Source organism: Seriola dumerili, unplaced genomic scaffold (assembly GCF_002260705.1).
Source record: "Seriola dumerili isolate Sdu_G_001 unplaced genomic scaffold, Sdu_1.0 BDQW01000025.1, whole genome shotgun sequence".
NCBI lineage: Eukaryota > Metazoa > Chordata > Actinopteri > Carangiformes > Carangidae > Seriola > Seriola dumerili.
Genome location: NW_019174280.1, coordinates 10,280,420 through 10,299,667, shown reverse-complemented (window position 1 = coordinate 10,299,667; position 19,248 = coordinate 10,280,420). Strand labels below are relative to the sequence as shown.

The window sequence follows — 19,248 nt, the reverse complement described above, 5'->3', positions numbered from 1 at the left end:
GTGCCTATGGTGAAGCATGGTGGTGGCAGCGCCATGCTATATGGGCTTCTCAGCGGTGGGGAGTGGTCAGAATTGAGGCATGGATGAATGCAGCCAAACAGACAAAGTTCACTGGCAGTTCACAGATGCTTCCCATCCAATCTGATGGAGCTTGAGAGGATCTGTCCAGAACAATGGGATAAACTTCCAAAATCCAGATGTGCAAAGCTTTGCAAGAGTTTTGCTAAATTATTTTGCAACATAATACCTTTGTGTTTTGTTGGGGCATTAAAGTCATAGGAACTACTTCAACACAGACATGGAAATACATTTAGGCTCAGTATAGTATATTCAACAAATTAAAATTCCCCCCAAAAAAGTTTTAATGTGTTTCCATCTGTTGAATAGTGGTGACATATAAGCGTAAGCAGAAAGAAGGCAACATTTTCTACATTCCACATGCATTACTTCACCTCACAAAAGAGGCTGGGAAAATGATCAGTGGCTTCTCAAATTCAAGACATTCACTGACACCTCTGTCTTCTTCAGACACACCTGAAAGACAAACACTCAAATATACACAAGTGATATTTGAGAAGAGATTGTGGAAATCTGAGATACTTTGAAGAAGATTTGCGCTAACCAAAAGAACACAGGAAGGAGATGAGACATTTCCTGAGTTTCTACATCTTTTCCTTAGTTTTACTAAACCATGTTTTTAGGGCGACAGGTTTCGATTCTGCCACAGCTCCAGGTGACATTATTATTGGGGGATTGTTTCCCATACATGAAAGTGTTGATGTCACCACGAGAGAGGATGGCACTGAAAGCAGGATTTGTAACAGGTACGTTTTTAACCCTGATGTGTGAGGTAATGTGGTTTACTCTGTAGCACATTGAGCAGTAACTTTTTGAACTTGTGTGTCAAAGCATTTTTATACGTAATTTCTGTGTTTGGGTCCCACAGGTTCAACATAGCTCGGCTGGTCCAGTCTCTGATTATGGTGCAGGCGGTGGAGGATGTAAATACGAGGCATGAGTTGGGGAATCTCACCCTGGGATATTATATACTGGATTCCTGCAATGATGTTACCACTGCCCTGATGAACACCCAGTCCTTCATGAAGAGAAATGGTAAGTAGTTATGTAACACATTGATTTAGGAATCTACCATGATAGACTTCCATCAGTAACTGGACAAAAAATACACTTTTGGGATCAGTGGGATATGTAGAACATAAACTGTGAAAGAGATTTTATAACTACAAAAGGAGAATTTTCATTAAAAATAAAAAAATGGACAATAGGATGAAATATGTTTTTTTTGGGGAGGCTAATTTCTTGCTTAGAATGCAAAGTATCACTTGTAAATGCATTTACTTCTCTTTTATTTCTCTGTTGACTTGACTATGTGTATCAAGTTATTTTTACTCTCTGCTACTCAAATGATGATTCTAGTAATTCTAAAGTCATAACCCAAAGAATTTCTTATAATATTTTTTAATATAATATATAATATAATTTACCTAGATGGTACAGAGCAGACCCAACCACCTGTGTTGGCCGTTGTCGGTGATTACTACTCGGAGATATCCATAGCGGTTACAAGGCATCTTCACCTGGAGTACATCCCACAGGTATGACTGAGCTCAGAGACTAACCCTTGATCTAAGTAAAGTTGCTGAATCACAGTTGACAGATTTTGCATTCACAAACCTCAGAGCTAAGATTTAAACTGCGGAAAATTCTCACCAGAAAATCTAAAATTGGCTCGGCTCAGGAATACTAAAGGAATAGTTTAACGTTTGGGGAAATAAACTTACTCACTTTCTTGACAAGAGTTAGATGAGAACATCAATGAGAACATCAATATCAGGCTCATACCAACAGCTGGACTGGAAACAAGGGGAAACAGTTAGCCCAAAAAGTGTAAAATGTCTTTATACTTCAGTTTTTGAGCAGATAAAACAAAGATATAAAGCGTTAATCAATGAGCTTTAGAGGTGCTGGTAGGTGGATTTGGTGAGCTTTACACAGAGCCGGACCAGCTCTTTGCCCTTGCTTGCTCTAGCTTCATATTTATCATACAGAGTGGCATTAATTTTCTCATCTAACTCTGAGCCGGAAAGCAAATACTGTACGTGCATATTTCCAAAAGAGTCAAACTAGTACTTTCTTAAGATATCACGTATATGAATGCAAACAACATTTGTTTGAATTGCTGCGTATATACAGAATAAATAGTGTAACTGTATCTATATGACTGATGTTTTGTAATATTTCCACAGATAAGTTATGGTGCAACCTCTGGTGTCCTGAGTGATAAAGCGCGTTTTCCAAGCTTTATGAGGACAGTACCAGAGGACGATCACCAAGCGCAGGCCATCGTTGAGATTCTACAGAATCATAACTGGACCTGGGTTGGTGTAGTGACAACTGATAGTGACTACGGGCGCTACATAGTTGAACACCTCCAGAAACATGCAGCCAACAAAAACATCTGCTTTGCCTTTACCTCTATTATTCCAGATGATCTGGGTCACAAAAGACTCAATAAAAGCATCAGTGCTGCAGTCAAGAGAATTACTGAGAATAAAAATGTCTCAGTCATTGTGTCCTTCGCCAGACCTCACCACATGATGTATATTTTTGAGCATCTTCTCAAGGTTCCTGAAGGCAGAGGGAAAGTTTGGGTGGCCAGTGACATTTGGTCAGAAACCGCTGATGTAGTGAAAAACCATAATCTGAGTGACATAGGAACAATATTTGGGACAACTCTTAAGTCTGGAAACTCAACCAGGTTGAAGCAGTATCTCAGTAATCTTGATGTAAACCCACAGCACCACAAGAACAATACATTCTTGTATAACTTTCTAAAGGAACAAGAACCAAAAAATAAGAGATGGAAAGCTGCACTGAACACCAGTTCCCCACGGGGAGAAGTGGGTACGAAACTCGACCACCCTGTCAGACTGGAGCACAGTGAGAATCCCAATGCCACAGCCACTGAGGTATTAATGAAGAAGATATATCCATATGCTGTGTTCAGCGTTGAGTTGGCAGTTAGAGCGATTGCTCAGGCTGTTGCAGACCTCTGCGTCAACCGGGACTGTAAAACTAACGAGAGATTAGATCCCGTGGAGGTAAACATACACACACACACACACACACACACACACACACACACACACACACACACAAATAAATACACATGATGACCGCTAAGACTAAATGTGAAATAAAGTGACATATAATGCCTCAAAGAAAATGAAATTCTGTTTCAGCATCATCACAAACTCACTGTTTTCAACACTTTCCACTTTCAGCTTCGAGAAGCCTTAAGGAAAGCAACTTTCCTCATGCATGGTAAAAACTACTCATTCGACAGCAAGGGTGACCTCAACTCAGGATATGATATCATCCTGTGGAGGCAGACTTCACCAACCTTTGTTGATGTGCACTACGTTGTTGCTCATTACAGTATAGAAAATGAGAGCCTGACTTTCGTCTCACAGAAGGCATTTGAAGATGTCAATAATGTCACAGTAAGGATTTGCCTTCCTCTGTTGAGTTAGTTGACTCTTTTAACATTTATATATCACTCTTTTATTTCTATTCTATGTACCCACATTAGTGACAGTCCATGTTAGCAGTGGCCCAGACTTAAATATCTTGGCGACTGTTGGATGGATTGCTGTGAAACTGTGTATAAACATTAATAGTTCCCAGAGGAAACTTACCACTTTTGATAAATTCCTCTGGCGGCACTGTGAGGCTGACATTTTTATTTTTCAGTGAAATGTTTTGACAAGTATTAGGTTGATTAAATGCTGCTTAAGTACATCCTCACAGAGCCACTAGCCTGGTTGCAGATCCTTGTTTTGTCTTTCCCTGTCATGTTCTTCCTACTTCTCGATGACTCTACTCATATTAATGTACCAAAAATGATGAGGATACTTTCTCTTGTCAGGGAGATGTGGTTTCCAGGTGCTCGGAAAGCTGTCGCCCAGGCCAAATGAAACAGTCGATTCCGGGCATGCCTGTTTGCTGCTATGAATGCCAACCCTGTCCTGAAAACTACTTTTCCAACACCAGCAGTATGTATCAGACAAAAGTATAGTGCAATACAAAACAAAACAGTGATAACTCTGCCAGACAAATACTGATACTATAAGGCCTGCCACCTTGTTAGCTATAAGGAGTAACATACAGTATGTCCAACTTGGAAGATTATAATGAGCATTTGTCCTCTGTTTGCAGATTCCCCCCAGTGTTATGAGTGCAACAAAAACACGGATTACTCCTCCAAGGAACGTGACAAGTGTCTCCGTAAGAAAACTGTTTTCTTTTATTGGACAGATGTGTATCATCACGTGCTGCAGGCATTTACTGCTCTAGGAGCGCTGCTTACCATTGTTGTTGGGATCATCTTCCTTGCACGCTGGAATACCCCTGTTGTGCGTGCATCTGTGGGACCCATCTGCATCATCCTCCTCCTCTCTCTCTTGAGCACATTTGTGAGTGTGATTTTATTTGGTGGTGAACCCAACAACAAGCAGTGCCAAGCACGGCAGGTACTGTTTGGCTTGAGCTTCACCATGTGTGTCTCCTGCATCATGGTCAAGTCCTTTAAGATCATCTTGGCCTTTGAGTTTGACCCCAGCGTTAAGAGAGTCCTGAAGAAGCTCTACAAGCCTTATATCATTATTGCAGTATGCATGGCAGGTCAAGTGCTGATCTGTGCCCTGTGGCTTTCACTTGGGCCTCCAGTACGTGAATGGAAGGAACTGAGTAAGAAAGACGAGCGCTTGCTCATTTGCAGTGAGAAGTCCTTTTCTGCTTTTGGAGCCATGCTAGGCTATATTGGTGTTTTAGCCCTCATCTGTTTTGGCGTTGCTTTCAAGGGCAGAAAGCTGCCTGAAAGTTACAATGATGCAAAGTTCATCACCTTTGCTATGCTGATTTACTTCATCTGCTGGATCATTTTTGGCCCAGTTTATGTCAATGTCATAGGCCGCTACCATCCAGCAGTGGAGATGGTCGTCATCCTCATCTCAGCCTATGGCATCCTGTTCTGTCAGTTCTTTGTAAAGTGTTACATTATTCTGTTCAAGCAGAACGCAAACACAGAAGCTGCTTTCCGCCAGGATGTTAGGAATTATTCCTTGAGTCAAATCAAGGATGAGGCTGGTAATTGGGTCTTAACTCCATCTAGCTCTGGAGGGATCCAAAACACTGCTGTGGATGTGGAGTCACAAATCTCAAGTTCAGATCAAAAGATTGACCAGATCCCATCCATGAGTACTCATCCGTCATCCTTCTTTCTATCAGCCTTGAATCCACGGCTCATAACGCTGCAGAGCAACAGCAATAAGAGGCAGTTAAGGAGATACTTAAGCTCGCCAGCATAAATAACAAAGTGATCCTTTAACTTTTTATTTATGACCACCATGAGGTTGAAAACTAAAGCTAAACTAAGCTGTTCAACATGACTACAAAAGCGCAAGTTTGTATTAAATCATTGTGAGCATGTTAGCTAATTGACATTAGCATTTAGCTCAAAGCACCACAGTGCCCTAATAACATCCTTTCAGAGTAGCACTTCTATTACTTGAAAAATGAATGAAACGATTGCTTGATTATCACAATTGTTGCTGATAAGCAGCTCCAAATTTCATATCGAAAGTATTTCATGACAAAAATACTCACAAATGAATGATTGTAGCACATCTTTATGTATACAGTATAATGGTAAATTGCACAAAATAACTTGTCACATTTAAGCTTTGATTATAGTCATGTTTTAATGATGTAATAAATCAATAGATGAATGGGACAAAACACTGTAGTGGGCTGTCCTAGATTCTGATTATTCCTGATGTACAAAAACTCCTGTTCAAAGCAGCACCAATCAATACTCTACTCTGTAATGACTGTATTCTCTGTTATATTTTTGTATTCATCTATTTAAAATATCTAAAATAAAGAATATCTTTCTAGGTCTAGCTCTCTATTGAGATTCTTTCACATAAACCTTAGACCGGAAAAGAAATCATATGTTAAAAAATTAAAATGAACTTTTCTCTTAAGTCAGTCTCATCTTCAAGTCTAATAAAGTATAAATGATATATACATTGCAGTTCCTCTGAAATTAGTGTTTACCTTTGTCTCATACTGCACCTTGTGAAGATGGAAAAAGTGACGACAAAGGTGACTAATTATCTAATTATCTATTATTCAAAAGGTGAATCTCTTGAATGTTATGAGAAATGAGAGATAACCTATTCAAAGACAGTCTTGCCATTCCTTGTGTATTTTTGAAGGAAGTAGTTTTATATTTTTCTCTTCCTTGAAGGGAGTAAAAGAAGAGACGAGCAATGGCATGTTGACAGTGCCATTAATAGGTCAAATATGAAATGCTGGTGGCAGTGTTGCTGTGAAACTGGTTATTTCACATTTTTGGAAACAAAGCGTTTGGAAAAACAACTTTGAGCAGGTCAAAACACCCAAATCCTCCTCCTGTAGCTGTGCTGTATGACATTTCTCCACCCAAAGGAGTCAGTAACACTGTCATGAATAGAAACCAGAGCAGATCAGTGTCTCTTTTCCACTTTCAACCCACGAAGAGCAGCTATATAATATGCTCTTTGTGATTTCTCTCATCTCATCTGATCAGTGATTGGTCAACGCTGTGCTTTACTGCGATTTGAACAAGAAGTAGCATAACACGAGACATAGCGGAGAGAATCTGGATTGTTCCACATTTTCAGACATCACAGTAGATGTGTTGTTGTGGTTTGTAGCACAGAGCATTGATAACCAACGTCACGGGTCCCTATCAGATGTGCCAGTGGTCAAATTAACGAATCCAATGCAATTAGTCATTCAATTTACTGTGAGATTCTGTGGTTGCTCTGAGTATCTCTCTCTCTCTCTCCCCCTCTCTCTCTCTCTCTTTTCTCTGGTTTTCCATTACGGGATTTTCTGTTTATCTGTTGTGGTCTTGACTGTTCATTTCTGCTTCCCATGTCTTGCTGTGTGTATTTGTGTGTCTCTGTGTGAATGTGTACACACAGTGACGTCCGTGTTGTCAGTGTGTATATGCCAACATCAATCTACTTGTTTGTGTGTGTATGTGTGTGTGTGTGTGTGTGTGTGTAGTGAGTGTTCATGCCTCACTGTGGGACGCGTTGATTAGCGCTCAGTGCGGCTCAGCTCCCAGCTGTCCTTGCGGCTGGCCGCTGATTGAAACCAATCAGGCTTGCGATGGCCCCATCGCGGTGACCCCTCACCCCTCCCACCCCCGGCCTAATCACCTGCTGATTGGCCCACGCAGGGCCCCCTCCCGTTGGCACGGAAGGTTAATTTGACCGGCGGATGAAGGCTCCAGGAGGGAATAGGAACGTGCGCTGGGTGATATTGCATGGATATAGCCCACCTGTCAATCACAGCCACTTAAAGGGGAGTAGCTAGGGAAACACTGACAACTAGGGAGGAAGACAGAGAGAAAAATGGGATGGGAACATTCAGTTTACCTTTGGAAATAGCTTTATTTTTTCACATTTAAAAAATCTTCACTGAAGGTTCACTTACCTTCTTCCTATGCATCTTGCAGCCTCCCTCAGCTAATGGAGTTTACGCAGCAAACTCAAAAAAAAACACAAATATACAGTATAGACATTGTAGGAGTTGTTTGAAATAATTAAAACTGAGCAAACAACATCCACTAAATATGACTACAAGATGCTGTTGAAAGCTCTGGAAAAGCTTGTAGACTGGAAGATTTTGAGTTTCCAAGGTCAAGAATGAACTTTCATGCTGTGGATTGTTTTTGTTTATTTCCTTTCTCTTACTTTACTCCTTCATCCAGGAATGACTTGAATCATCGGAGTCTTTTACTTGTATATTCACTATTAAAATCCTACAGTAAATTTAAATAGATACAAATATCACAACAAATCTGTAATCTTTAATATTTCATACAAAAGGGTTGGAAAAACCTCAGTTACATTCTATAAACACTAAGTCACCTGAAGAATAAATGGATTTTAGTTTAGGTTTATAGTTAGTTTTAGTTTATTAGTGAGCTACACAGAATATGTATATTTGAATTATATTAATATTTAATATATATATATATATATATACATATGTATGTATGAAAAATACTGTGTATATGTATTTATTACATATTTTGTTTAGTATGTATTTATTTATTTATATTATTGCTGAAATTATATTTTTTAATGGACTACCCATAGTCATGCATATTGATAAAAGTCTCAAGATCTGTAATTCCACTTAACACTTTAATTTCGTGTCATTTTCTTATACTCATGTAACAATTATTCCTCCCTTCTTGTACAGTCAGTATATTGTATATAGTGTACTTTATAAATACTGCAGTATAGAGGTTCATCCAGAGGGTGGCAGTGTTGTATTCATCGTAAAAAGTTTCAGACTGTGTAATAAAAGGTCTATTAATAGTCCAGTCCTTTATGGTGTACTCTATTTTGATGCTTTAAGTCTGTTTTTAGGTTTGTTCAGACTGTAATATATATACTCTATATATCTATATAGGTAGAGCTGGCTTAAACCATGCAGTCTAAAACTACAGTCCAGCAATAAATCCTACCTTCATGAAGGTTTTAATATGTTAGTTCAGCTGTATGGTCATTTTGGAGGCTGCAGTTTGTGATGCTGTTGAATTTTACTATTGTGTCATACTGACAGGTGTTTCTGTTATTTAGTCCACACACATTGATATAAATGGGTCGAACAGAATATTAGAAACACCTCAGAACGAAACAACTTTGTGGTGCCGAGTTTGCTCAGTTTTTGTTCATAAGACTCAAAAGCTCTGGAAAAAGTCTAGTGAGTGGACCTCCATTTATAAACATTTACTTGTGCAGCACATATTTTTTTTTTTGTACGTTTTGAAAAGTGGTGCACTTTGCAATATATTATAATTTACCTCTAAAAATGTGTTTGTGTGTAATCAGTGTAAGAGACTTCCTCTCACCATCAACATTTCGACAGTGACACACCCCTTCCCCCACACTGGTGAAACTCTTCTTTGCCATGTCAGTCCACAGTTTTCACCTTATCCCAGTGCATTGGTGTGTGTGTGTGTGTGTGTGTGTGTGTGTGTGGGTGTGTGTGTGTGTGTGTGTGTGTGTGTGTGTGTGTGTGTGTGTGTGTGTGTGTGTGTGTGTGTGTGTGTGTGTGTGTGTGTGTGTGTGTGTGTGTGTGTAGTGTGTGTGTGTGTAGTTTGTGTGTAGTTTGTGGCAGGTTCTTCTCCCTCCTAGTCTCTGGTGGGCAGAATAATGTTGCCAGATTACCATATCATTACCATATCATTTCCATGTCATTATCGCACTGCTGCTTGCAATATGTCTGTCTGTGTGTGTGCACGCGTGTGTGCGTGTGTCTGAACTTTGCATCAGATCTTCAACTGTTTCTCTTTCTGTTGCTCACACACACTCACACGCACGCACACACACACACACACACACATGCACACACACTCAATCCCCCGTAGGAATACACACATCCCTCTGACATGCTCCCTCTGTTTTTCACTGTCAGACTCTATCTCTCTATCTCTGTCCCACATCCATGTAAGCACATCATAATTCTCAATAATCTGCCATTCATAATCCTTGTTTGCTTATTTGTTTGTTTTAATCTAAATGCCAATTAAATTGAACCTGTTAATGGAAAGGCCACAATGGCTTTATTTTAGACAAAGAGGTGGACCCGTTTGGTTGACCTGTACTCGCAGCAACAATCTTTTTTTTTCAAAATAAAATTTGTGTCGGCTTAGTGATATAACTGTATATCCCTACTGAAACTAATAGTTCATTAATCAGTAAGTCAATCAACAGAATATTAATAACAACTATTTTAGTAATCACTTAGTCATTTGTGTATTTTTTTTAAGCAAAAATGCCAAAGATTAATTGGTTCTGGCATTTGCTGGTTTGTCTTCTATCATTTTAATTGAAATATCATCCGATTGTAAACTGTTGGTCGGACAAAACAAACTATTTAAAGATGTCAACTTGGGCTTTTATTTTATTTATTTATTCATTTTTTGATATTTTATTGACCCCCTAAGTCTAGTCTGTTAGTTGCTGTCTGAACTGTTATTACTGGTTAAATGGAAAGAATTTGGACACCTTTTTGATACAGATTGCATGAACATCTAAGATTAGATTCCACTTTTAAATCATGTTAACTTAATGTTCATGACCATTAGCTCCTCACAAATTGGTTCTGCATTAAAAGAATAGTGATTTACTGATGAGCCAGCACATGCTCTGTCCTTATCTTGTCTATCTGTCTACAGACCGGAACAAATGTAAAATTCAATTGAACCAGACACCATGCATCCCTTCCTTCCTCAAAGTCATCAGTTATGGAGGTGCTGGAGCGCTCAACTCACTGCTACTAACACATGTTGGATAAATGACAATCTAACATCTTTTGTACACAGTCAGAAATTCTGCAGTAATGAAGAACAGAACGCCCTCCCCCGTAATACAGTCAGTCAGCCATTCTGGCTCCAGTTCTCGCCCCACAAAGTCAGCCATTTTGGGGTCTGCAGCTGCCAGCAAAAGCCCATTTAGTGAGGGGAGCATGTTTGGGGTCGCGCCCTTGTTTACATGGGGAGCCAGAGCTGATGGTTTTAAAATGGCGTCCAGATGGTGACAGAGGCTTGATTGCAGCAGAGGGGGCTCCCGCATCCCGCCCACTCCTGCTGTCCAGCTACTTTATAAAGCTGCATCTCTCTATCTGCTCCCTCTACCTCCTATCATCAAGCTACCACTCCTGTTTTATCACTCCCTGCTCTGTCAAACACTGCTCAGAGCCATTATTGTGTGTTTCCTCTGCGGATGTGACTCTACACTTGTCTTTATATCACACTCTGTGTTATCTCTGCCATCACTTCCTTCCCTTTCTCTCTGTGCCCACCCCCACACCCCCACCCCCCCTCGGTTTTCCTCCCTTTGCCCCCTTTTTGCTTCGCACTGATTTACTCTTTTGCTCTCTCTTACTCAAACACACCACAGCCACAAATGCACACACTCGCCTGCAGGTGATGCATGGCAGCAGTGTGTGTACATTGTCTGTGTGATGGATTGGACTACCCGTTGTTAAATTACAGTGTCGCCGCCACCCCACTCAAAGCACAAGCTTAAATAAGAGCATGCTGTATTAAGATGGAAAGGAGGGAAAAAGAAATAGAAGAAAAGAGATACATAGTTTGATGAAGGGAGACGGAGAGAGTAGGTTGAGAGGGGTGTCAGCCTCAAGCTTTCTATCTCTGTGTGTTCAATGTCTGCTTGATCACTCCAGAGAAGAAGAAGAAAAAAAAAAAAGCAAGACGACAGAGGAGTGGGATGGGGGGAAAGGGAGTGATAGAAAGCTGGAAAGTGGGGAATATGATGGAAAGGATGAAGGGGAAGCAGGGGACTGAGGTGAAGGATGTGAGGAGGGGGGAGAGGGGGAAGGAAGTCACTGTGCATTGGAGGAAAAGGGGGAGAGGAATGAGAGGGCGGGCCACAGTACAGATGTTGTGATTGTGTATGTGTCAGTGTGAAATATGATTAGTGTTCTCTCTCATTAGGGAGCTGATCACCCTCACGCTTGCCACACACACACACACACACACACACACACACACACACACAGTCAAAGCAAAGCTGCTAAATGGGTAAGCACAAATGTGTCAGGATGTCTCGAGTGTGACCTGTGTGTGTGTGTGTGTGTGTGTGTGAGTGCGTGTGTGTGTGTGTGTGTGAGTGTGTGAGTGTGTGAGAGAGAGTCTGCATTTTGCACATTGTGACTTGTGAACGGGCTTGTCTGCATCTGTGTATGCACACGTTTTGTGCCAATGTGCACATGTGATAGTCCACGCATTTGTGTGTGGGGACGCCGACAAGTGTACGTTCTCTCCCCCCGTCGTGGAAGCTGGTAAGTGATTCCACAGGCTGTTGGCTGAGCTCCAGCTCAGCTCAGAGAGACAGAGAGAGAGAGAGGGGGAGAGAGAAGTGAAGGGAGAGAAACAAGCAAACAGAGAAGAGAGAGAAAGAGAGGGAGAGAGAGGCAGCGGCTGTGTAATTAGTAGCAGGTTTTCGCAGCCCTCTGCTTCTGTTTAATTAAAAACTGAAAGAGGGAAAGAGGAAACAAGGAAGGAGTGGGAGCCTGCAAGAGTGAAAGAGAGTTTTGCATAGTTATTCTGTTTTTGCCAGGGGCAGGTGCGAGGCTGGCACTGGGAAAGATGCCCAATAGCTCCAGGCATCTCCTACTAGGCTTTGGGAAGAAGAGTTAAGGGGGATGAACTCCACCAACAGTTTGATTCATTTAGAACATGAATTAAATGTTAATACTTTTGCATTCTCTCATATTAAACGATACACATGGTGGCTTTTATCTTGTGTAGGGATAATGACAAGGCTGATGAGTGATAATGAAGGCCTTTTTCTTTTCTTTTTTTATCCTGCAGCTGTGTATCAGGGCGATGATGACTCAGCGATATCGGCAGCAGTTGAGGTGCTGATGAAGAGTTCTCTCTGTCTTCACTAACCCAGGGCTATAGATCCATATTGCTGAGCACGCTTTTTCTCCTCCACCACAAACTCCTTGCTTTGTCTCTTTACCCCACCTCAACCTTATTGCCAACTTTGTTGCTGTCATCCGTCTCGGCTTGTTGGGGATCATGGCTCTGTTTTTCTGTTTCCCAAGTCCTATTTGTCCTTTGCTATCCTGCTCTGTCCAACTGCATCTTTCTTCATCTTCCTCCATCCAGTCTGCTACATAGAGAAGCTTCAGCTATCCCCATAGTTTTGTCACGTACTGTTTTCTCCCTGTCACACTATCTTCACTTTACTGAAACATTGTGGCAGGAGCTGCCATAGTGTTGGTTTCCCAGTCACATACTAACGAGGGAAATCCCTTCCTCAGATTTTTCATGAGCACCTTTTTTTTATTCCCTTATTTGACTTGTTTGGCCACTTGGGGGCATTACAACGAGCAATGACATATTAGCATTTTTATAAAGATTTTATAGCAAACATGTTAGCAAGCAGTTGCCTATTTACACATCCAGCTGACACAGAGTTTTAGAGAATTAATATTTACTTGAAGTCATATTTACAGCCAAAATGCAAGTCCAATATTCAGTCTGCTTTTAGCTATATTTATGTTGCCACCAACTCCTGAGAGAAAGAAAGCTTCTGCCTCTTTAGCTGCCAAATGCTCTACTCTGTTCACTAGCTAGTTACTAACTTTCTCGGTCTGCGGTTTGCTGCTGGGCAGGTAGTGTACAGTGGCGTTATCAGAGCTGAAAACTAAAAATGACGCTATGAGAGTGGAGAGAGTGAACCAAAACAGTAAAGCTATGTAATGCTAAGGGCAACTGCAGATTTCGGTAATAATTATCATAGACATATGCATATAAAGATGGACGTAGCTTCAGTGACGTTACCCGTAGGTTTCTGAAGAGCGGTTTTGAAGCTCAGAGTGGGCTGTTCCACTGTCACCATCATGGCAGTGCTTTACTCCGCTGAACTTCTCGGCTAATCCCAAAATGGGAAAAGACCCACCTGTCACTCAAAAGCAGCATGCCCTCAAGTATGTAGAATTTAAGATAACTACAGAATAGAGACCAAACTGTTTTTTTGTACCAGTTTATTTCTGGTGTAAAGTTGGACATTTTAACAGGGAAGTCTAAGGGGATTGACTTGCTTTTGCAGCCAGTCTCAAGCGGCCATTCAAGGAACATGCAGTTTTTGGGACTTCCGTGTTGGCTTCATTTTTCAGCCCCAGAGGTTGCCGCTTGATAATTATCTGTGGGTTCATCACTATGAGTGAGACGTTTCACATTACACAAATAACAAGTCATTTATTCCATCATTAATATAAAAAACTGATCAGTGCAGCTTGAATGTACAAATAAGCACATAATTATGGGGGATTGGTTCACTAAAATTACAAATAAACAAATAAATCACTTACCTCTAATGTTTATCTAGTCATGCAGGTAGTTTTGGATTTATTTGTCTGGGTTTTCATCTCTGAAATATATTCTGCCACCACCACAATACAATGGAAGTGAATGGAATTTCATTTGTGTTGCTTCCAGTAAATAAAATAAAGATCTCACTAACAGTTTTCATTGGAACTACTTTCTACTTAAAAAGTTTGTACGAAAACTGTTGCTCTGTAGTTTATCAAGAATAACAGTAACACCATTTCAAGAAAGAGATGTTGCTGTTGAATTTTCTATTTAAATTTTCAAACAAAACCGATATTTTACTTTGGCAGAGGCGGAAATAGAAGAGGTGGATATCTCAAAATGTGGGCAAATTAAACCGAGCCCACCTGCATGTCTAATTAGAATTAAGCGAAAAAATCATTTTTTTTCCTAATTTGGGTGAACCTATCCTTTAATTATCTGTGTTAGTTTAGGGTAATTGAGTATATGTAAGGGGTTGCTGTAGAAATTCAGACACTGCTAGCTGCACAGCACGACCAGTCTTGAGCTGCTGGTCATAGATTATTACTGTATGTTAGCTGCATCCCAGTGATAAATCCTACACACAAACTGTGCAGGTATGAGCACTGCTGTTTTATCTGCTTTTCCTCTCTGCCTTCACCTCCTCTTTCCTGTGTCTCTCTTTTGGTGTACCATGTTTTTCTCTCTTCCGTACATTTTTTTTGCAAAATGTCTTTGCAGACTGTCGCCATGGCGCGCTCTGCCTCTCTTTCATTCCTTTTGCTTTTTCTCTTTCATCTTTTGCTAAGTCTTCCTGTCTCGAGAAGTAAATGAGAGGGAGATGAACTGACATTCGGTCAGGTAGGAAAATAAAGACAGGAGGAAATGGAGATGGGGCACAGAGAGAGAGAGTGAGAGAGAAAGAGAGAGAGAGAGAGAGAGAAAGAGAGAGGGTGGGGGTGATGGCGTGGGGTGGTGTTAGGTTGGGGAGTTGGGGAGTGAAGAGCAGCTGCCAAAGCCAGTCAGTTGGAGGAGAGTGAGGAGTAGGGAGATAAGGAGACAGCCAGAGAGCGGGAGCTAGCAGGCACCCTTAAGAAAGACACTGATACCCTCTCTCTCGCTCTCCCTCTCTTTCTCTCTCTCTCTCTCTCTCTCTCTCTCTCTCTCTCTCTCTCTCTCCCCTACTCCTCCTCACCACTGCCACCCCCTCCTCCCCTCCTCTCTTCCTCCCTCCACTCCCAGCCTCCTCTCCTCCTTTGTGCAGTGTCTCAACAGAGCTGCATTTGAGTGGCAGGCCGTCACAGATCAGCTAGCAGCTAAAGCAGAGGGCTCTGTGTGTGTGTGTGTGTGTGTGTGTGTGTGTGTGTGTGTGTGTGTGTCTGTGTGTGTGTGTGTGTCTGTGTGTGTGTCTGTGTGTGTGTCTGTGAGCCAAGGCAGGGGGCTGTCAGCCCAGAGCGAACAGATCAGGGGAGAGTCTAAGTGGGTTTATCAGTGCTGCCGAGAGCCAACACACACGCACACACACACGAACACACACTCACAGGGTATAAACATGAACGCACAACTGTCACACACAACCAGAAAGTAAAGAAACAAAGAAGTGCGGAGTTAGCTACACATAGAGTCAGATTTAGGCATGTGCTGATGTGCACACACACACACACACACACACATGCACACATTCATACACATACAGAGAGAGAAAGGGGTATTAGACCCAACCAAAGCAAACCTGTGAGCGTGAAAGCGCCTTACTGCCTGCCTGCTAGCAAGAGATGTGACTGGATTCTTAAGCAGCCAGCTAGAGAGTGAGGGCTGCTAAATACACTCACACACATACATACACACACACACACACACACACACACACACACACCGCTCATATCTCAAGGTTCAGACGAAGGCTTGTGCCTCATTCCTCTTGTAGCTCGGTGCCTCGGAGCCCCAGCATGCTTGTTGAGGTAACGATTAGGTGTGTTTGCGCGCTTCTGTCTGTGATTTCCCTGGGTGTCATATCTTTATTTTGATCACATTTATTGACTTTTTAGGTTATTTTTAATGCGGTGACATTTTTATTATATGACTGAGGGAACGGAGGATGAAGGAGGGGATGCTAAGCAGCATGTTGGAAGTATAAAATACACCTCTATCTTAGTACATGCAAGGACATCCTGACTGATGCAATTTGTCAGAAAGTACAATGGTTAAAAGACCTAAATGCACTTTACTTTAAAGCTGCTATGTTCAATATTTTTATATCTACAATGGCTCAAATTTGTATGCGTTATGTGAAAGTGTTCGCTCATCGAGATGAACCCAGTGAGAACTTTCACCTGACTCTGCAGTTCCCCTCAGCTCTACGCTGATTTTTAGCCTCTTTTAGGCCATTGTTTTGATTTTATAGCCCACAGCTTAACCCTTCGGTTCACTCTCACCACTCTCATCTTCATTGTTACCATTAGCATTGTAAACATGCGGATCAATGGTACAGCCAGTATCGCCAAAAATGTTGGAGACAGAATCAGAACCTAAAACATCATTAACTCATTTTCAGGGATGAATGTGTGACTTCAGCAAATCTTCTTTTTTTTGTGTGCATTTGCAGAATTTCTCTTTATGCCATGTAAGTTTGGTAATTTGTGTGACTGTGATTCCTGATTTGCTCGTGTCATATTTATTTGCAGCATCTTCATCTAATGTGACACACATTTTGTCAAAGTAGTGAAGACGTTTTTCTTTGTGTTTCCTCATTTGCATGTACTTTCTTAAATGGCGGTATGAGCTCTCTCGACCGTTGTGAGAAATCAACCTACAGTACATAAATCCATTAGCAGTCCATTATGTTTGTTCCCAAGTTGTTTTCCATATATGTTAAGTGTGCACGATTAATATGTTAATTAGAATGCACGTGTGTGTGTGTGCATGTTTGCTTGCCCATGTGTGAACCTTCTCCCTGCACAGAGTGCCTTGCTGTACTGTGTGATATCGCTTTGTGTAGCAATGGAACAGACAGGCCTAATTACGTCTTTAAGTGCGTAATTAGGAGCAAGCGTAATTGGTGGTTTGCACACACAACACACTCCTGGTTGGAAAACACAAATCATGTCTGACACTATGTCTAACATGGCTATTTACTGCAGAAACGACAGGTGGTCTAGGCACTTCCTGTATATACACATCCACACATATGCACACACACAAGTGCATATGCAGTATTTATTTGTATTTTACATAGGGCTGCAACTAACGATTATTTTCATAATTGATTTAACTGTTGATAGCTGACAGTCAGTGTAGATATAGACAGGAAAGGTGGAGAGCAACAGAGGGATATTACATGTAACAAAAGTCCTTGTCTGGAATCGAAACAGGGACATTTTTGTTACTTAGTATGTTTCTTAATCACTAGGCCACCTGGACACACCAACTGTCAATTTTTTTTAATTTCATTAATTGATTATGGTTTAGTCTATAACATGTTAGAAAGTCCTCCCAGGGCCCATGGTGACATCTTCAGGTTGCTGGTTTTGACCAACCATGAATCCAGTACCAACATAAAATCAATTTACCATGATATTAAACAAAGAAGAGTAGCAAATCTTCACATTTCATTTCTTCACTTATTTTAGGATTTTGTGAAGTAATGACATATGATCCACAAAGTTCAGTTTCATCCATGAGTGTGGAGGCTTATCAGAAATCAAAACACCACACAGTGGTTTAAAAAACTATGAGAAAGGAGATTATATGATACAAAGTAATCTACTCAGGAATGTGCACTTGTCTGTATTTGATGTGCCTGTGCCTTTCAGTGTGTTTCTGAACACACTACACTGGCAGCAAAAGTTAAGCCAGGTTTAACTTTTTCTGCCAGAAAATCCAGCATTTTTCTTCCTGAAGCGCTCCGTGTCGGCAACCTGTTGCATTAACGCAGTGTTCCCACTGACATGAAAGTCTGTACTCATTTGATCTAACCACAGCTTTAAACAATTAAAGGAGTACCCCCATAAATTGATACTACACCTCCAAAAAGTTAAGGGACTTGCGGCAGGCACACTAAAAAAAGGAATTGAGGCAGCAAAGGCTGAGATGTCTTGTCTTTAGTCTCTAGTATCCGCCACACGCCTAAAATTCTGGAATCTACATTTCCCATTATGCAACTCCTACATAGTGTATTTTGTTAGACTTTCAATGAAATGCCTTCGTTGTTCAAATTCTGTGCCCCTACAGTACTTCGTAACACGCTCTCTGTCACTTATTTTATTTTATCTATTTATTAAGTCCTCAAGCTCAGTCTGAGATAACCCTGATGACATCACTGTGACATCATCAGGGGTTATTTTCTCTTCAGAAAACTCCCTCCAGACTCACGGGACACATTACACACGGGCTGAGTAATACTGCTCATGACAAGTGAGCTAATCGTCATGTATAAAAATGACGGTGTGCCTTTTAAAACAATTTAAAAGATGTCAATCAATTTTCTGTCAATCAACAATCAATCAGTTAATCGACTAATCATTCGATTCATCATCGGCATTCATTCTGGAGCCATAAAGACAATGCGTGTGGGCTCAAAGTTCCATACAGGATTGAGATTGCAGTATTGATACTGTACTTACTCTTTCATTTGTGTATTCATAGGCACAAAATATGCACTGCACCTACTCACACATATAGAGGAGACAGAGGAGGACAGAGGGAGATGGAGGTGAGGAGGGGGGAGGGGGGAGGAGGGAGGGAGATTGACAGGGCAGGCCTCCAGCCTCTCTCCTGTCCACAGAAGGGCTGTTTGTTTAGAGGAAATGACACGTGCTGCCGAGGAGGAAATGATCTGCTTGGCCCCATGTAAGATCCTCCCTGGCACCAAGACCACTGCACTCAGCTCTTTTCTCTCCTCTAACACACCCTCACACACACGCACACACACACACACACGCACGCACACACTCCCCCCTCTGTCCTTTTCTTCCCTTCATCTTCTCAGCTCTCCATCCATCGCTCGTCTGTCACGGCAGGAGTGCAGCCAATCCATCACGGGTCGGAGCTAGGCAAGCCGTGAGGGCGCGCGCGCGCGCGCGCGCGCGCGCGCGCGCGTGTGTGTGTGTGTGTGTGTGTGTGTGTGTGTGTGTGTGTGTGTGAGAGAGAGAGTGTGTTTGAATGACTGAATATGTGAGTCTCAGTTGTGATTGTGTATCAAAGCACCACTGTTGCACACACTGAACACCTCGGCCCATTTTATGTTTGTATGCAAGCTTTCTTACACA

At 41.5% G+C, this 19,248-nt stretch overlaps 1 protein-coding gene across 1 annotated transcript; it reads left to right on the top strand.

Moving 5' to 3' along the window:
- Positions 1-533: 533 nt before the first annotated feature.
- LOC111216485 (G-protein coupled receptor family C group 6 member A-like) lies at positions 534-5,978 on the top strand. The gene is made up of 7 exons (XM_022738032.1): positions 534-824; positions 947-1,113; positions 1,510-1,616; positions 2,268-3,122; positions 3,306-3,524; positions 3,950-4,076; positions 4,240-5,978. Exons 1-7 carry the CDS (start codon positions 643-645, stop codon positions 5,388-5,390), a joined length of 2,808 nt encoding a protein of 935 aa, XP_022593753.1. The 5' UTR covers positions 534-642; the 3' UTR covers positions 5,391-5,978.
- The last annotated feature ends 13,270 nt before the right edge of the window (positions 5,979-19,248 follow it).

Coding starts and splice junctions, on each gene's coding strand:
- LOC111216485 (XM_022738032.1), top strand. CDS start 643: ATGAGACATTTCCTGAGTTTCTACATCTTTTCCTTAGTTTTACTAAAC. Junction 825..946: donor GAAAGCAGGATTTGTAACAG/GTACGTTTTTAA, acceptor TGGGTCCCACAG/GTTCAACATAGCTCGGCTGG. Junction 1,114..1,509: donor GTCCTTCATGAAGAGAAATG/GTAAGTAGTTAT, acceptor TAATTTACCTAG/ATGGTACAGAGCAGACCCAA.